Source organism: Takifugu rubripes, chromosome 21, assembly GCF_901000725.2.
Source record: "Takifugu rubripes chromosome 21, fTakRub1.2, whole genome shotgun sequence".
Lineage (NCBI taxonomy): Eukaryota > Metazoa > Chordata > Actinopteri > Tetraodontiformes > Tetraodontidae > Takifugu > Takifugu rubripes.
Window position 1 is genome coordinate 10,718,988 of NC_042305.1, and position 17,529 is coordinate 10,736,516.

At 46.8% G+C, this 17,529-nt stretch overlaps 1 protein-coding gene across 2 annotated transcripts in view; it reads left to right on the forward strand.

Moving 5' to 3' along the window:
* Positions 1-17,054, forward strand: part of efna5b (ephrin-A5b) — a 70,471-nt gene extending 53,417 nt beyond the window's left edge. Inside the window, exons 2-5 of one of the 2 annotated variants that reach the window (XM_003974803.3) lie at positions 1,377-1,669; positions 11,481-11,546; positions 11,898-11,972; positions 13,307-17,054. In XM_003974803.3, coding sequence (XP_003974852.1) covers positions 1,377-1,669; positions 11,481-11,546; positions 11,898-11,972; positions 13,307-13,434 — 562 coding nt within the window. In that variant the 3' untranslated portion in view covers positions 13,435-17,054. The remainder of the gene's footprint in view (positions 1-1,376; positions 1,670-11,480; positions 11,547-11,897; positions 11,973-13,306) is intronic. The other variant, XM_011615601.2, reaches the window with a different exon arrangement.
* The last annotated feature ends 475 nt before the right edge of the window (positions 17,055-17,529 follow it).

Sequence of the window (17,529 nt, forward strand, 5' to 3'; positions counted from 1 at the left end):
AGCGTTTCTGGTGCATATGCGGCAATTTGATCGCCGAACATCCGCTCTTTCAGAGCCAAAACATCACGTTGGAATAACAAGCAGCCCCGTGGAGGAGACTGGAATTGGAGTGGGGGGAAAAAAGAATGTAAAGAAACAGAGGAAATGCCTGGGTGCTTCTTATCCCACTGTAGGATCTACCAGACAAAAGAGATGACAGAGTGATTGTTATTTAGACTATTAATGGTGCTGCGATCCATCTGCAGCTGATTAGTACTGCCTGATAAGACAACTCTCCTGGTTGTGTCTATTTCCCAGCCTTTTACCGCAGCCATTCTCACCTGCTAATTATGTAGCAACATGTGGTGCATGTATGACACTAGCAACGGGGCGTTTTTATGGGCACGAAAAAGAAGTGTTAATTGGTGAGGAAAGGAAAGGTTAATCCATCAGCGATCTCTGTCGCGCGTTAACACTTCAGACCGATGAGCGGCGGCACAGGTAATGGCGACAAACGTGGAAGCAGCTTTGGACATGATCGTGAGAAATGCAGAAAGGAGCAGGAACTAACGAATCTGCGGACACGGGCAGGGTGAGGAGAGGATGCATTCGGATCCTGCAGGTGTTCTCCGGGAAAGGCTCCAGATGGCTGCAGCCTGTTGGAGGCTCTGCCCTTTGTGTGGGATATCAAACAGGCAGCAGTGGTGCTTTTTAATTAAAAGTTTCACCAAAGCCTCTTGTCGGGGTCGCGCACTTACCACATTAAAACTCTCGTTTTTTTGAACTCGCGCCACCTGCGTTGGGTGTCGGGGGGGCGGGAGAGAAATGAGTCAGGGGCGGCAGGTGTACACGCGTATGTGCTGTGCTAAATTGAGGGCATCCTTGGCCAGTTTACAGGTGGTCATTGTTTTCTTTGGCGGGTCTCCTGTGACCCCGGGGGGCGGGGGGGACGGGACCACTTCCTGGATGCACTCAAGAGTGACCCTCTAATTTTGGTAGCTGTGAAAATTCCACAGATGAGAGGAGTGTCTGTCTGTCTGCCTCTCTGTCTGTCCATCCATCCATCCATCCATCCTTCCATCCTTCCATCTTTCTTCAGGGCATACGTTCTTGGTTTTGTAAACTTTGCTAGCATTTCGATGCCAAATGTTTGAGCCTGCGAGTAAATATCAGTTGCAGTGACAGATTTATTGATGGCCCAGCGCACATATATTTATTGAAGCCAGAAGACGGAGAGCTGGTGATTATAAATTTCCATGCAGCCATGAAGGAGAGCACTGTGTCTCTTAGATGTTCCTTGAGGTGCATGTACATCATTTTGGCTCATGCCAGTTGCACTTATTAATTCCATGAATATAACCTTGAACTGTTTCTCTTCACTCTTCTGTTACGAACAGGTTCCATCGAGGGGACTACCACATCGACGTGTGCATAAACGACTACCTGGACGTCTACTGTCCTCACTATGAAGACTCGGTGCCTGAGGAGCGGACAGAACGATACGTCCTCTACATGGTCAACTATGATGGCTACAGCACGTGCGACCACACCGCCAAGGGCTTCAAACGTTGGGAGTGCAACAGGCCGCACTCTCCGAATGGACCGCTTAAGTTTTCAGAGAAGTTCCAGCTCTTCACTCCCTTCTCCCTGGGCTTCGAGTTCAGACCGGGCAGAGAATACTACTACATCTGTGAGTCAGAGTTTCATCATACCCCTGTCCATTCTGAACAAATGATCAACCATAGATAGACCATAGGAGTGATCAAATATGTAAGGATGCTAAAAAACAAGGTTGAGAATGCAGTTAATGCTCAAATTTCCACAGCGCGTTGCTAGCGAGCTTGTTTGGTAGCTCAGCCAGAAAGGGACTGGGTTGAGGGTTCTCGGTTCAAGCCCTGGTGTGGGGAAAAAACATGGAAGGTGTACCAGGACACCTTCAGAGCACTGCCGTGGTACCCTTGAGCAAAGCACCGAACCCCCAAGGGCCCTGCAATGAGCTGGTGACTCACTCAGGGGTGTATCCTGCGCTTCGCCCACATGCAGCTGGGATAGGCTCCAGCACCCTTCCCGAATGGGAAATAGCAGTTAAGAAAAAGAAAAAGAAAAAAATAGCACGTTGGCTGGTTACCGCTACCAAGCACCGTCATATATACCAATAATTCCCACGTGTGTGTGGACGGTGGCAGTAATCCGATAGCTCGACTACTTTTGTCCGTGGAAACACAAAGCTCACATTGCATAACGAGCTGTTTTACATTAACTCAGTAAATCCACACGCAAGGAATCAGATGATCAGTGAGGTTAAGAGAAGCTTACTGTAGGAGGAGAACCACTCCTAAAAGTAGATCTCGGCTATAATCTGGTTCCAGAAGTATGAATCACGTATTCAAAGAGAAGAAAAATATTGGAAATGTCACTTGATACGAGTCACAAAATGGTTCTAAAGTAAAGAGAGAGCAGTGGACACACACCCTATCCATCCCAGTTTTCATAACTTCAACCTGAAGGTTTGAGGACGGAATCAGACGGACCCGAACAGACGCGGTCAGGCTCTGGTTTCAGCCATGCTTTTTCACACCGCTCTCGTGGCAAACTCTTCCCTAACATGGCCATGGAATCTGAGGGGGAGTCAAAGTGAGACACTTTGAAAGTTATAGCCCACCACCCCTGCTGCACATTACGGTATCCTTCAAAAGGAGCACCCTCCGCTCCACACCGGGCTGGGCTCCCACTCAGCTTGTGTTAGCTGTTAAGTTGTCTGTTTCTCGGCATAAGAGCCGAGTTCATCTGAAGTTAAAGCCCCTGGGAAATTAGGTTTCATCAAAGCTAGGTGATAGAATGGAATTGAGTCGAGTTTGTCCTCCCACCACAGACTCTTCCACACACGGGAGACCGAGGAGTCGGCGTGAGCAGGCACAGTCGCCGCCGCTCACTCAAAACACATTTGTCACAGGGATACGCTGATCTTATAAAATAGGAAGCACGGCTATGTTCTCATATGGGTGGCATTAGTGCAATATCACGCAGGGTAATGGATTATTTCTTCAGCTGTTGAAGGAAAACTTAATGGATTTATGCACTTTGTGGGCAGAGGTATGAGGAAAACCCATATAAATTCCTTCTCAGTGAGGGGGTGTCAGGTTTGACAGCTAACACCCTCCTGCTAAATGCCGTTGCTTATGCCATATTTATCTGTGTCTCTATGGCATTAACGCAGCTGTAGGTGGCAGTCAAACCCGGCGGTCCCCGCCGTTTCTTCTTCTTCACAGCTTTGACATTTGAAGAAATAGCTGAATAGAGCATTCTCTGTGACTTCTCATGTTTTGTATGTGTTCCGGATTGACCTGGGGGGTGGTTCCTACTCTTTAGCTCCCCTGCTGGCAGCAGGAGGTATTGTCCCGGCTCTCGCCGCTGCAGTGCACAGGCTAAAGTTATCGTGGGCATCAGGTTCTTTCCACGTCGCAGCAATGCTTTGCCATCTTTTCTCGTTAGTCTAGGTCGGCGGCTATTACAACCCGCAGGTTGTCACCGTGTACGCACCGAGCCTCTGACCCAAGAAGGCGTTTATAAATGGCCAAATCTTTCCTTTTGCCTTCAGAGCCAATTTGCATTGAAAGCCCTTGTAATGAGATGAAGGAAAAATTTGTGTTTGGAGCTGAGATCATTGATGGGGGTTAGCGCACGGTTATACCACTCATCCACTCCCTCAGGTCTCTTTCTCCACCTTTTTTTCCCGCCATTTCTGTTGAGAGATGCTCGTCCTAAGGGCCAGATTAAATTACTATGCGACTGACAAGGCAGCCATGGAACACATCCATTTTGCTCGAGCACGCCATATTGGTTTAGTGGCCCGCGGCTTCATTGGCTATTGAATGATTCTAGCGTATAGCCTGTCTGGCTACCGTGGCGGATATTAGAGTCATATACCATGAAATCGTCTGACGTGTGATTTCCCGCTTCCATTGTGTCCATAAGGAATGTCCACAGGAAAAGGGGGTAGATTGCTGCCGCTGAAGTGGCAGAATCCATCCAGACTGAGCCGTTGGAAGAAAATTAAGAGTGTCTTTCATTACTGTAGCTGCTTTTCAATCTGTAACAGTTGTTCGGAACGCCGTCATCACCACGAGAGAGAGAGAGAGTTTTCAGCCCGAGCGTCTTTGATTCCTAAAGATTTGTAATGAATTTATTTTTATACTATTTTGGAAAACACATAAATGACCTTTAAAGTTAGATCCCAGCAGGGATTTTTCATCCTAACCCAATTACTTTGTTTTTCAGGGATTCCATTTTGGCTTATCACACCATTATTATTAATATTCAGGAGTTTGGATTTAGCAAACTAGTGTTGGCTCAGACCTGATTAACACTTCTTTTCTTTCTAATCTCTTTAAAGGAGCAAAACTAGTGTAAATACTCTGATAATCCACAAACAGGCCTCTTTGACTGCACTCGCTATAGCCTGTGGTTATTTAAATTGCAGCAAATGATACTTTTATTTGCGTGAAGCTCGCAGCCCCAGTTTATTTACGAGAGCAACTTGCAGATGGAGTCGAGGCCACAGTTTGTTGTCTCGCCATATTAATATGCACTCGGATGGCGGTTTGGCAAGTCATTCGACGCACGGACACTGAATAACGATGGTATGGTGAGATCGTTGCTATAGTAACTGCGTTAAGATGATGGGAAATTTAAACAGCGACTGTTGAGAACGTGTCCAGCAACCGTCAGTCAGGACAAGAATAAATGTGTCTGTCGTTTTCTCATCAAGTTTCTTCATAGCCAGTTAGCAACACAGAGGAAGCTCGTCCCTCGCCTGCACTGTAAACCCCCCCCCCCAAAAAACCCTACTTTCAAGGCTTCCGAGAATGCGAGTGTTTATCAGAAATGTTGTCCCCAGGTTGATGTCCACGGACTCCTGCGGGTGTTCTTGTGCGTTATGAAGATGGCGGTAATGGCTCCTGTCCTGCGGCGGTCCTCAGATGTTTGTCATCATTTTAATTAATGTCACGCTGTCTAAGACAGCCTTGTTATTCAGGCCTGGTTGTTCCGGAGGTCGGGAGACGCATTTGTTCTCTGAGGCGCCTTTTAAAGTCGACGGTACCGTTTTAACTCCAGTAGGTGTTTGATAGATCTGTGGTAGAGAGAACTTTGATCAGTGGAATAGGTGAACCATCATTAGGGGTCACAGCGGAGGTCAGTCGGGCGCTATTACCTGAACACTGACAACGAAATTCTTTGTTGTGCTTTCGTTTGTGAATGAAGATTAGACTTGCTGGTTTGAATCATTCAGGAGCTTCAACTACTGTCAGGCTAAACATCACTGGTCCTGAGGGTGCTGCCCAGTTGTCTGCATGGAAAAGATCGTAGGAGAAAAACAAAGCGCTCATGCATCATTACCTGCGTCGCCCGAAGAGGTCAAGAATAAGGTTAACAATCAAAGAGAATATCGCTCAGCTCATCCGTTGATGCGAACTCGTTCATTGTTTTTTTTTCAGGATCCACAATTCCAAATGTATAGTTTTATACAGTAGAGTCCGCGATGTCATTTTATTTATCAGAATCATTATCATTCCCCCGTCTGTACACATGGACCGATGACATCCGTCCTGCAGGAACGTGATTGAGAGAAAAGGAATCTGCAAAATAGTGTTTGTTTTGGCACGAAGCTCCCCGTTGCCGTTATTCCGCCCTGTTTGATTGGAGTCGAGGGCGGATTTGCAGCATAGTTGACAACATTAATCAGAGGGGACAAGTTTCTGCTGATGCTCGTGCAAGTCGAGGCCAACGCTGGAATCAGTGAGGACAACATGGCGTTTCACTCCACGAGGTGAAGGGAAAAAAAACCAAGTCACAATATCGGTTGTAAATGTAAGCAGCTTAGGGAGATAGCGCACACTGTATTCAAGCAGTTCAGTGAAACGCTATCAAAGCAGCAGGTGATGGACTGCAGGGAAGAGTCGGTGACAGACAAACAAAGAGATAAGCAGGTGGTTGGAGCACTTCTGAGGTCAAAGGTCACCCTGCATTGCTGGTTTAAGAGAACTCCCATCTCCCAGAATGCTGTCGCAAGCACATTTTTCTAATATGGAGGCCGTCCACGAGCGCGTGTTTGAGTGATTTTAATCTGAAAAGGGCAAAAATCCAATATCAGTGGCAGGTCGCTGCACGGGGCGAGCGAGCCCAGTTATGGCGGTTCTAGATGTGCAGTAAATTGGAGACCACTCTGTGATCATGCCGATTCTGATTGATTTCCAGCCTGAACATATGCTGAAACGCAGATATCGCTTTACAGTAAATGTTACAAAGATGTTTGGATCTGATTGGAAGATTGTATTTAAATCTGTGACCACGCCAGCAAACACTCATAAGGCCTTATAGAAAGTCTCGCTGAAGAATCTCACTGTCACTGACACAAAGATCAAGAGCATTCAGGACATTGTGATTAATTATAAACCCTCTGATTCTGGCTTTTAGCCATAAAAGAGGAAAAAAGGCACAGCAGCAGCACTGTGCGTCCACCTCGGAGGAGACGTGGGCCGCCGCTGAAAATGCTGTTAATGAACGGCCGAGTGGGTCAAAACGATGTCATTAGCAACCACACGAGAGAGCATCCTGTCAAGAAGCCAGTGTGGAGATCTTCCCCTAGCATCCTCTGACACCTCAATGCTAGGTGTTAGCTCTGGCCTCGCTATACTGGTTATTCCAGCGACGCTCCCAGGAGCCGGGTTTCGGGATAGGAAGGGTGGCACCTGCCACCCCGCAGGAACATTAGCTTTGCCACCACTCTGCCCATGTCATTGAAACCCCAGCGCGCAGCCTCTGTGTTTCGTCGGAGCCCCGGGAGGTCCCCAAATCACGATGAAGTGCCATTCCTGGTGCAAATATGGAAACTGCAGCTGGACCGTGGTAACACAAGCCCTTCCATTCATTCACATGAAAAATCAGCCCTGTCATCGGCAGTCAGAAAGGATCCAGCAACACGGTGTAATGTGACAGAGAGCAAGACGCCCACAGACACACGCACTCTCACACAATAGGTGCACGCATGCATGAGCAGACACGCAGCAAAGCCACACAGAAATCTGGAATGGGTTATTCTAATCCTGATGGATAGACATGGCACCACCGCTGTCTCCCGCTCACTGCATCAACTCTCGTCCTACTAATCGCATTTTATTTACAGTCTTATCTACGATAACATCCCATTTTTGGGGGCCTTGGCTTTGTTGGTGACATTAGCCAGGCAGAAACATCAGGCATCGGTTACAATTAGGAAGAGTTTAACGCTAAAACGCTGTCGCAGACCTGCCTCAGGTTTGAACAATAACTGCTCTGTGTCTCAGAAACAGGAAAAGTCAGGTTTTTCTGCAAAGGGCATGATGGGAAATTATTAAGCACGGAAGCTGGAATGCGGGAATAGCTTAAAAAAAAGTCTTTTACGAAGCAGAAAAGGGTTTTATCCTTGGATGTCTCACTATAAATCAACCCAAAACACCATTTAAAATAGTTTATTGTTCTTTCATTTGCGCGTCTTTATTATTCCTCAGTTGAGATTCTTGTATTTATGGAAACAGACGCGCCATCATAAATTCTGCTCCCTTATCACAAGAGAATAAATAATAATATTGTTACATTAAGTGTAGTCCAGCAACATTAGTGTGTCCGATTCATTTATCTTGCTCCTGTTGTTATCTGATTTAAACACACCCATAAGCACAGACACACACAGCTTGTTTATACCTGTTTCATCCACAGTATCCACTACTTCATACTTCCTCATGGGTAATTGTGTTTTTTAATGACTTTTTCTATACAAGACAGACACTGCCTGATTGAGGTTCATTTATTCAAACAGTGTGTGTGTGTGTGTGTGTGTAGGTCTGTGTGTGCATGTGCAGGAGCGTCCGTGTTGTTCCAGGAGAGGCTATTCAGCAAAGCGTGACGCCTTCTGCAGCGACCACGGAGCGTCTCTTTCACCGTCTGAGAGCAACAGGAGTGAATGGGCCATTTTGAATTCAAGGATTTCTGTTGTTCGATCGGTTCCGAACTCTTCCCTTTCTCGACTGACTCCGCATTCAAACGCTGAAGGACAAGAGTTAATGAATCCCGGCAGTGATTTGTGAATGCAGGCAGGGGGGCGGTTATATTCTGGCCGCAAACGGTCTAATTAGCCGGATGGAGGGATGGAAGAAGTTGGCACAAAAGATCAAAATGGTGGCGCTCTCTGTTTTATTTAAATTCATATTCAATGTCTGTTTAAAAAAAAAAAAAAAAAGTCATTAAAGTCGAGGCCAGTTGTTTTTAGAGAGCTGCCGGAATGACTGTAGCTATCACGGACATTCGGGATCAAGAGATTAGGATTAACATCTGGAGACGGGGATAATTACAGCCACCAATAATTGTGGATAATCAGATTTGTGTATTGATTGGGAGTAAATCTGCATGTGTGGAATTGTACGGCTTGTGCATCACTCCTTTAGCTAGCATTGACGCTGCTGTTAGCGTCCTAGGTGATTCTGTGTCCTCATCGCTGAGCGTTTTTATTGAAAGGTGGGGGAAACATGTTTTTCAGATAACATTCCAGTTGCACCAAAAGCTCCGTTTGCGCCGCGATTGAAACAATACAGCGGCCGCGCCGCGCTGAGCCCACCTGTTTGTTCTCCTGTAATTGGATTCTGCTTCGTTCCATTTGCCTTAATGCTGATGCATAATGCCGTGTACAGAGGGGAGAAGCCATTACCAGCCGAGGGGACGAGGCCTGCAGGAGTAACCCGATCCCCCCCCTCTGTCGTCTCTGGGACATCGTTACAGGGACACTGTCCTTCAAAGCAGCCTCTGGCCCAGACTGGCTGGATTGATGGTTGAGGCCATGGGTCACACCGATGGAAACTAGAATAGAAGGTGTTGATATGGGGCCCCCCCACGTAATTCAGGGGGAGGGGGCAGCGCAACATGGACAAAAACACTGTTGCAAGACGAGTAAAATGAAAATAGGAGCATTAGATTCGATCACTGTGGACTTTTTAAAAACTTTCCGTTTTTGATTTTGGTTTGACTTTGTTATTCTCGCCTGAGGCGGTTTTTGACGAAAGGAAAAGCTGTGAGCGAGTTTTGAAATGCCAAAACCAGATGTCGTGAGAGCGTTTCCACCGATGCAGATGTCTGCGTTCTGATAGCTGTGCTCTTTCGGTTTCACCATGTCGCACTAGTTTTCCTCAGCCATACTTTTACCGCCATCTTCTCACCTAAGTGGCGTTTTCTTCCATCCATTAAAAGGAAGCGTTTCTTTTTAACTGGCTCCTTTTGCTCACATTTGCCAACTACTCTATGGACACCCTGTGCTGTTTCCATCGGGCCCGTTCCTCTCTTAAGATCTGCCGCCTTTGCTAAGTGGCTGGCGTCGATTGCTGTGACTCAACTCCGCCCACCACAATGATGGAGATAAGACATCTGGAAATGCCGCCTCTGTGCATGACTGTGCATGTGCAGGCCGTTAAAAGAGGAGAGAAGAGGCAAAGCGTGGCGGAGCAATAAGACGGGCGGCGTGGATCATGTGGGCGCTGGCGTGCATATATGACTGAGTGGGTGAACGGCCGCGGTCAGGGTTCGTTAGGGCGTCGGCTGGCTCTATGCTGAAAAAATAAGCCTCCGTCGCCAATTCTCCCTCCACCACCTCATTCTTCTTCTTGCCGCTGTGACTGAGCTGTGCATCTGATTTCACGTCACCTCTCGCACGCGATGACACGGCGCGCAGAAAAAGATAACAGCTGATGAAGTGACAACATTAAAATGATAACAAGGTGGCGAGAAGTGCAGACGACATGGCGAGAAGGCGGAATGATGACAAACGGCTGGTATCTGGGCGAAATGGGACAAAACAGAAAGGAGAAGCTTCTCGTCTCTGTCCCATTTTCGTAATTATTAGTCAATACCTGGCTTGATAAAGGCATCAAATAGAGGCGGCTGGCGGTTCAGGCTTAGGCCCCGTTAACGTTTTCAGGTGAAAAAAGGTATATTTGTCCAACGTTTTGCATGAAATGTTTTATTTCAGCCCTTAAAGGTGGCATTTTCTAATACAATAGCTGCCTAAAACGGGATGTACCTGCTCATGAGCACGACAGTTTCAGTCGGCACTTGTTCTACACCTGCGCTAGTGGGTCGACGTCAGTACCGAACAATGGATTCTACACCCCCCACCGGCTACCGGCCTGCATGGAACGTTCCGTGTGTTCCTGTATGAATGCTGCTCCTTTTCAAAGTGCTTTTGTTCGAACACCTTACGTTTTGAGAAGAAAGGCAGGAAAAACTAAACCGTTTCCATTGTGCCGTTCTGGTGTAAACGGCGCCCAACACAAGAGTCGTAGTGTAAATAACTGCTGGATGGAGCCGAAACGGCTCAAACGTCAAACATAATTATGACGGAGGAGAGTCTGCCGAGCTTTGATGAATGCGTACGGTTGTACTAAGAGGCGAGCGGGGACGGGGAGACAGCTGGGGGAGGGCGACTGCAGCAGTTGGTTAAAGGGTCACCAGAGAGGAGTTGACAGATCCCAGAAGGTAGCCTCTGGAAATGTTCGGCCTCATTGTATCAGCTGTGGAATGATCCACAGGACGCATCAAATGATGCCCAGAAGACATCTTAGCAGACAATATGGTCTCCCCGGTGCTCAGGGGACGCTCACAGCGGCGTATATAACACAATAGAGGACCCAGGCCTGCGCTTGAGATTGGATCTGTGGAAACACGAGCGCATATGTTTTCGTCTGCTACAGTTTCCTGCCATGATGAATACGCCCCATACGCTCCCACCAAACTTTAACTGACATGTGTTTGACCCCCATCCAGGAGATAGCACCTGGTGCCTCACCACAACACCATTAGTGGTCAGCCACACACACACACACACTCACACACACACACACACACTCTTCGTGGGATATTTTTAGGGCATGCGAGACGGTCTCCGTGGCAGCTAACGCTCAGAGATTCACACCCCACGGGCTCCACAGGAAGGGATCTATTTCCCCGACAGCAACCGCAGGCCGTACGCGGTGGCATCAGACACCCGTGCTAGACACAGGCGATGAAAGCGCTAGCTCCTAGTCACTTGGCAAAGCACATACATGCCTAGACATACAAAAGCCATTAGCGCGGCATGATTACTTCCTGTTTTGCCAGAGCTGAAATGACGCAAATATCTTTATCCCCGCTAAACTACGGCCGCCAGTCGCAGAGTCTAAAACGCTGCAATTAAATTATGAGCAAAGAGGCCGAGATTAGCTCGGACATCTGAAAACACTTTCTGGATAGAATTTAACGAGAACCGTGGCTAACCCTCCACGATCCACTTAAGACAAAACAGCAACTATTTTCTTGTGAGTAAACGAGCACATTTAGGTGTCGTGTCTACTGAAGAGATATCTACTGTGTATACATTAGAAGCCTTGTTTACTGGTGCCAAATGTCTAATAATAAAGCAACACCATCTATCTTCCTTTCAGCCTCCACCGTTGCTGAGAACGGCAGGAAAACGTGCCTGAAGCTCAAAGTTTTCGTCCGACCATCAAGTAAGTGCTTGCGTGCAACAGAGAGCTTTGAAACAGAGACTGTTACAAGTACTAAAGACTTAAAAAAAACAGCTCCAAAAGGTTTAGTGCTAGTTTGTTTGGTTACCTCATTTCCTCTTTAGACACTTCATTTCATTTCTCACTAAAAAGCTCTTTATTTTATAAGTGATGAAGCTGGAAATGAGATGAAGGGTAAACTCAGGGTCATTTGGTCTGAATGTTGCCATGAGCTTTGTTGCTCAGCATGTTGTAGGTTCAAGTCTGCGGGTAGGGGGGGTGGGCTTCAAATGTCACTAACCCATTTGGAAGAAACCTCTAATGATCTCTCATTCTCCCTATTCTCTGTTGTAGACAGCTGTACGAAAACTATACATGACCGTGTTTTTGACGTAAACGACAAAGTAGACAATACGTTAGAACCACGAGGTTAGTATGGCTTCCTGCTTTTTATGATTGTCTTCTGATCTCTGTCCTGCATTCGCATGTGTGTCTCTTGGTTCTTTGCCGATGGTCTTTGCGTACCCTCAGTATCGGAAGCTAGCGTGGATCTTTTGGGATTCTATAGGTGCATCTTCTCGGCTACTGTAATGTTCTGTCCCTTTCACCCTACATGTTCCTTCCATTAGCATGCTGCGCTTCGTGGCTCTGGCCTAGTGAAATATTCATGTGGAGGATCGGTGTACGTGATTTTTAATGACTTATTGTCAGCAATCAAACACGAGTGCACTTTTTATTGTGTAAAATGACCGCAGCATGCTAATCAGTGCTTCAGACTTTATATTAATATTGATGCGGGCCCTCCTTTGCTGTTGCTAGGATGCTGTTTGACCAATTTCTCCAGTAGCCTGGAAAAAAGTTCATTAATTTCACTCTCACAACAACATTCTTTCGCTTTTGGCGATGTGAAATATGCAGGTTTATAAATATAATTGAGGTGAGGGGGCACTTGAGGACAGGTAATCTGTGTTCTCGCCGCTAGGGGCCGCCAAATCACACAGCCTGGAACTTCAAGACATCTAATCCAGGATGCAGTGATCGCTGCAGGACAGCAGGACATTGCCTTCATTTTTATGACCTCGTTTCTTTTTCTGTGTCGGCATAGTTAATTCCTGCATGTTCATCTTACGTTCTAACAAAACTCACAATCAGGAACGACCATAAAAAAAGCCTTAAAAAAGGTTCTTGCTGCTTTGAAAATGAAAACTTCCTGCCCTCGCCACCTGCCTAGTTTTCTCTCTGCCGGTGTGCCTGTTTCTCCCCCATCCTGTCTGTGTGTTTGATGAGTGCGTCTCACCTTGCATGCTACTTTTGGCTCATCCCCCATTAGACTCTCCAAAGGAGGGAAATTAAAACATTCATCCATCAAATGCGCACGCAGGCGCGCACGCTTCTGCAACTTTTCCATATCTCGTCTTCTTTTCCCTGTGTGTGCATCTTTATTTTGCTGCGCATGGTTCGGCTAATCTCCCCTGGTGCAAAAGGCACGTGGCTCCTCACAGATAGCGATGCCAGTGTCGCACCCGAAGCACCTCATCTGGGCAATTCTCTAAATTAGCTCTGACTTTAAAGTGTGACACAGCAACCGAAGTTCATATGGCAACTCAGAATTTACTGTTGACGCTCACCCGAGGTCAAACATCCCAGTCCTGACACAGAAACACATGAGGATTCATTATTTAATTGCTTTGCTGTTGTCTGTGGGAAAGGGAGCCGTCTGTGTTCTGCCTGATGACTCACCATCGCCTTCTTCTACCCTTCAGACGACACCAGCCACGACCCAGCTGAGCCCTCCCGAAGCGATGAAACAAACGCTGCGCTGCAGCTGCAGAAAACAAGTCCCATCCTGGCTCTGCTACTGGTCTGCCTATCGTCGTTCTTATCGTTATAGCGCCTCCTCTGTCCTGGAGGGCACTTACACCCAACGTGGCCTGAATCTGCCCAAGGCTGCAGGGAAGGGGGTGGGATCTGAGTGGACTGTGTTCGCATCAGAACAGGCTTCTTAAGGAACCCCTTGTTTGTTTTTTTTCCCCCCAGAATTATATTTAAGTGTTCTTTCTCTGTCTGTGAACGAAAACACTTGGAAGTGGGAGAGACGGTTCCCCTCTTAAACCTTTAACAACGATGCCAAATCCTGTTTTGTTTTGTTTCTTTGATTTATTGATTCTTTTTTTCCCGTTAATCCCCCCCCCCCCCCCAAGACATCACGATTATATCATCGCAGCACTGATGTTTACTGCCAAATGCATCCACGCTTGGAGAGGTCAAAGTTTCAAGTCCACAGTAGTTTTAATCGCGATCATTAGAGAAGGACTAGAGGAAATATTTCGAAAAGCTCTTTTTAACATTTTTTTAATGGTAAACGGTGAAGAAGAGGGGTTATCTCTAAAAGTATCTCTTTAGCCGAGGGCAAACCTGAAAACCCCAGCAATGAGAAATGTGCTCATGGAATGCACCTTAGCCCGCTGATCTCCAGACGGTCCTGGTTTAAAGATAGCGTCCTATTCCCTCCTTAATGCAAAGTGTTTGTGTAGGTGGTGATGCTTTAGAATAAGAGTAAAAACCCGTGGAAATGTTTTCTTATCCTGCTGTAGATGAAAGAAACGCCTCTCGAGGTATTCGAGGCACCCCGGCACACAAAACGGCCCAAATTGAAACTTTCTCTCCAGGCACGTCATGGGGCTGCTATTAAAGTCGAGGATCGATATCTTCTGAAAGTAGATCGCGCAATTTCACAGCAGCAGTCACTCTCATTTTACATGGAGTTTACTGAGCTCGGCAGCGACCGAGTATTAGTCAATATTAATACTCCCATAAACCATTTACATCCTACACTTTTTTCCCCCCCCTGAGCTTTATTGGCGTTCGGCTGACGCTGATTCTCACATCAGGTTTTGGAACCATTGTTCCAATTAGTTGAAAACACGTAGCAAAACGACGTAGAAGCTATTCATTTAGTACAAGGCGACGCATACTGTAGTTTTACTTAGTTCGCCCATGTTTGTGTCGGCACTAACTTTCAACTAAAGCCGCTCATTGCACATGCCGGGTTAGCGTAGCGAGACTATTACGGCTTTTCCGCTCTGCCTTTGAGGAGCTGCAGACAGACGAGCCTTGTAGGAGAAATCGGCGTACAATCTGTTTGGAAAACACAGAAAATGGAGATCGGAGTGACACAGAAGCACCCCCCCCCCCCCCAACAGCTCCTACTGTTACCGGTTTAAGTGACTCTCTAATGAGGTTCAAAATGACAGGCATGTGGACCCCTTGTTGTGGCAAGGGGAGTTATTTCTGGTATTAAAAATAGATAGTGGGAGGCTCAGAGGGGGTGAAGGAGGTGTCGTTTTTCCACCGTGGGAGGGAGGGGGGGGGGTTTAAAGCGCCCGTGACCTTGCAATTCGAGTGACTCGGTAAGTGAAAGAGATGAAGCGAATTAGACGCACGCACACGCGAGGACTGGCAGAACACGCATGGGTGGAGGCCACAGGTAGTCTGACTGGAGTGCCTAACACAGCAGAGAAATAAAGCAGCCAAACAGTCGCGTAATAGAGCTCGAGAGCAGCACCAGCTTTTTTCTTTTTTCCCCCCGCCTAGTTCATTTCATGTTTTTATGGTTTTCTCCTCGGCTTTGCCCAGTATTTTCCGTACTCCGGCAACAGTGCTATTACTGTGAAAACAGCATCAGCTACTGGGGGAGATGAGTCCATTTAATGACCCGCTAATTTTCAGGGGAGCGCCGCAGGGAACGAGCAACACGTGTGATTCAAAATGGACGCTTGTCAGCAGCTCAGCACCAGACTTTTATAAGAAAACCAGCTTGTATTCTGTCACAGTTACCGATACATTCGCCGTTACGACCCCGGTTTATTCTGTACACACGTTAACCTGGGGAATGAGGATCATCTTATAAACTGGATACTGTGTATCCTGAGGTAGTCACCATACAACATGTAGTGTCAGGTTAGCATCTGTTTTGTACCTTTCTGGAGGACAGAAGGAAAAGAAAAAGAGAGACACCATTGTTAAAACTGTATAATTATTATTGTTCTGATGAAAATCACAATTATCATCATTAGGAGAAGTTCTTGATGTAAATAGTGTTTGATATTAAAGTATTAATTTGGTTCTTATGTCTTTTCTAAAAAAAAAAGAAAAAGGAATATGGTATTATCTCTGGGTTTTGCGGAGTGTGTACTGTCCTCAATCGATGCGTTGTGCGATTTGATCCTCAATGCCTGATGAACCTTTGAGCTAATATATAGGGGAAACCTGTACACTAGTGTACAGTAGGCTGTACTTTAGGCATACCAGTGGCTCACCCGTTACATGTTTCAAACCCGACATCGCCATCTCCTCACGTGCTGCACGGATCCTGCCCTGGGAAGGAACTCTCCACACGGGCTCGGACAGCTCCGAGAGCTGCCACCAATGGGCGGTTTGCTTTGCGATGGAAGGATCTCTGCAGTTTCATTATACGGCATGCGCATGAACTCGAAGACATGTAATAGAAAAAAGACAAAAAAACAAAAAAGAACGTTTTAAAAATATGTTTGAAAAGGCTTGTTTTCTGCTCTTGTGTTGTTTTGGCTCATTTTCATTACGTGTGGGTTGGTTTTTATTTTTGTTGGTGTTGTTGCATCTCCATTGTAATGATGTCATGAAGCCATGTCGTGACGGAAGACAAATGTACATAACATGAATCATTGTTGTGGAGTGACGGTGTAGAGGGACGGGCTCAGCTCTTTTCTAGTACAGATGAAATGTGGTTTTTTTTCCCTCTCTCTCCTAAAACAGACTTTCATCCCACGTAGTTCTAGTTTCTAACTGGTCATCTTCTGTGTGCTCTCCTGATGATCGTTTGGGCGTTTATCAGTGTGAGGAAAGAAAAAAAAAAAGAAGATTGAGTTTGTATCTTATTTGCCATTGCCGCTGCGAATGGGACTGAAGAGTGTTTCCCATGCCTTAGCCCTTCACCCTCAGCCTTGGCAGCACAGTACTGTCCCAGAGACTCTTTCTGCCATCGTGCTTTTACACAGAAAGGCTGCTGGTGTCCACAAGAATACAGCAGGGGCCCTTCGCCTCTTCCTTTGTTAACCACTCTGAATTGGTAGCCGTCGGCCCTGGGCACAGGTCGTGGATTAGTGTGACCCCCTTCCCACCTAAATCCTGAACTTGATTGTTAATGTGGGTCAAAGCGTATCATCGATCCAGTTCCTGTGCGCCCTGGGCCAAAGCTTCTCTCTTCATCAACCCCCCCCTACCCCAACCCCACCCCGTTAATAGCCTCCTGTTCATTTTGTGCACCTGTCCCGTCCCATTTCTCTTGTACTTGTGTAACCTCCACCACGTCGCTATCCCTTACAGTCAGTCCCCACTCTCACTTTGCCATCAGCGGGAAAACTTTCCAATCTGCTCTTTTACAGTATATGAAAAAAAAAGTTGTCTGTATTTGTATATACATGTGTCTGAGCTACTATGAGTACTACAATAAAACAAATACGTCGCTTTCAATGCTGTGGCCCTTTCTTCCGTGAAACATCTGCCGGGAAAGGAGGAATTCACACACCGATGATGCGGCGTCCGCCTCCACCGGAGTGATGGGCAGACCTGTGCCGTCACTCAGGACGTCTGAGACGCAGGGAGATGCTGGGGGGGGGGTCTTAACTTGGAGAATGATTATTGATAAAACCAGATAAATGAGGTGCTGTACTAAAGTGAACACAGCTCTAGAGTTTGTGTCTTGCCGATGAACAAAAGCTTAAATCGACCTTCCGATCGATTGAAGACCACTGTCCGCTAGCACCTGGACACACACGTTCCGTCCACGTTTACACTACAATGCGCAACACTCCCTAATGCTGGCTAAAAGGAACACCGTCAGGATCAGAATAAGACCTTAACCCCCCCCCCCCCCCCCTCTCTCTCTCTCGCTTCCGCCTGGCACTAATGAGGACACCTAATAACCTTCTGCTGGACCCCATTAGCA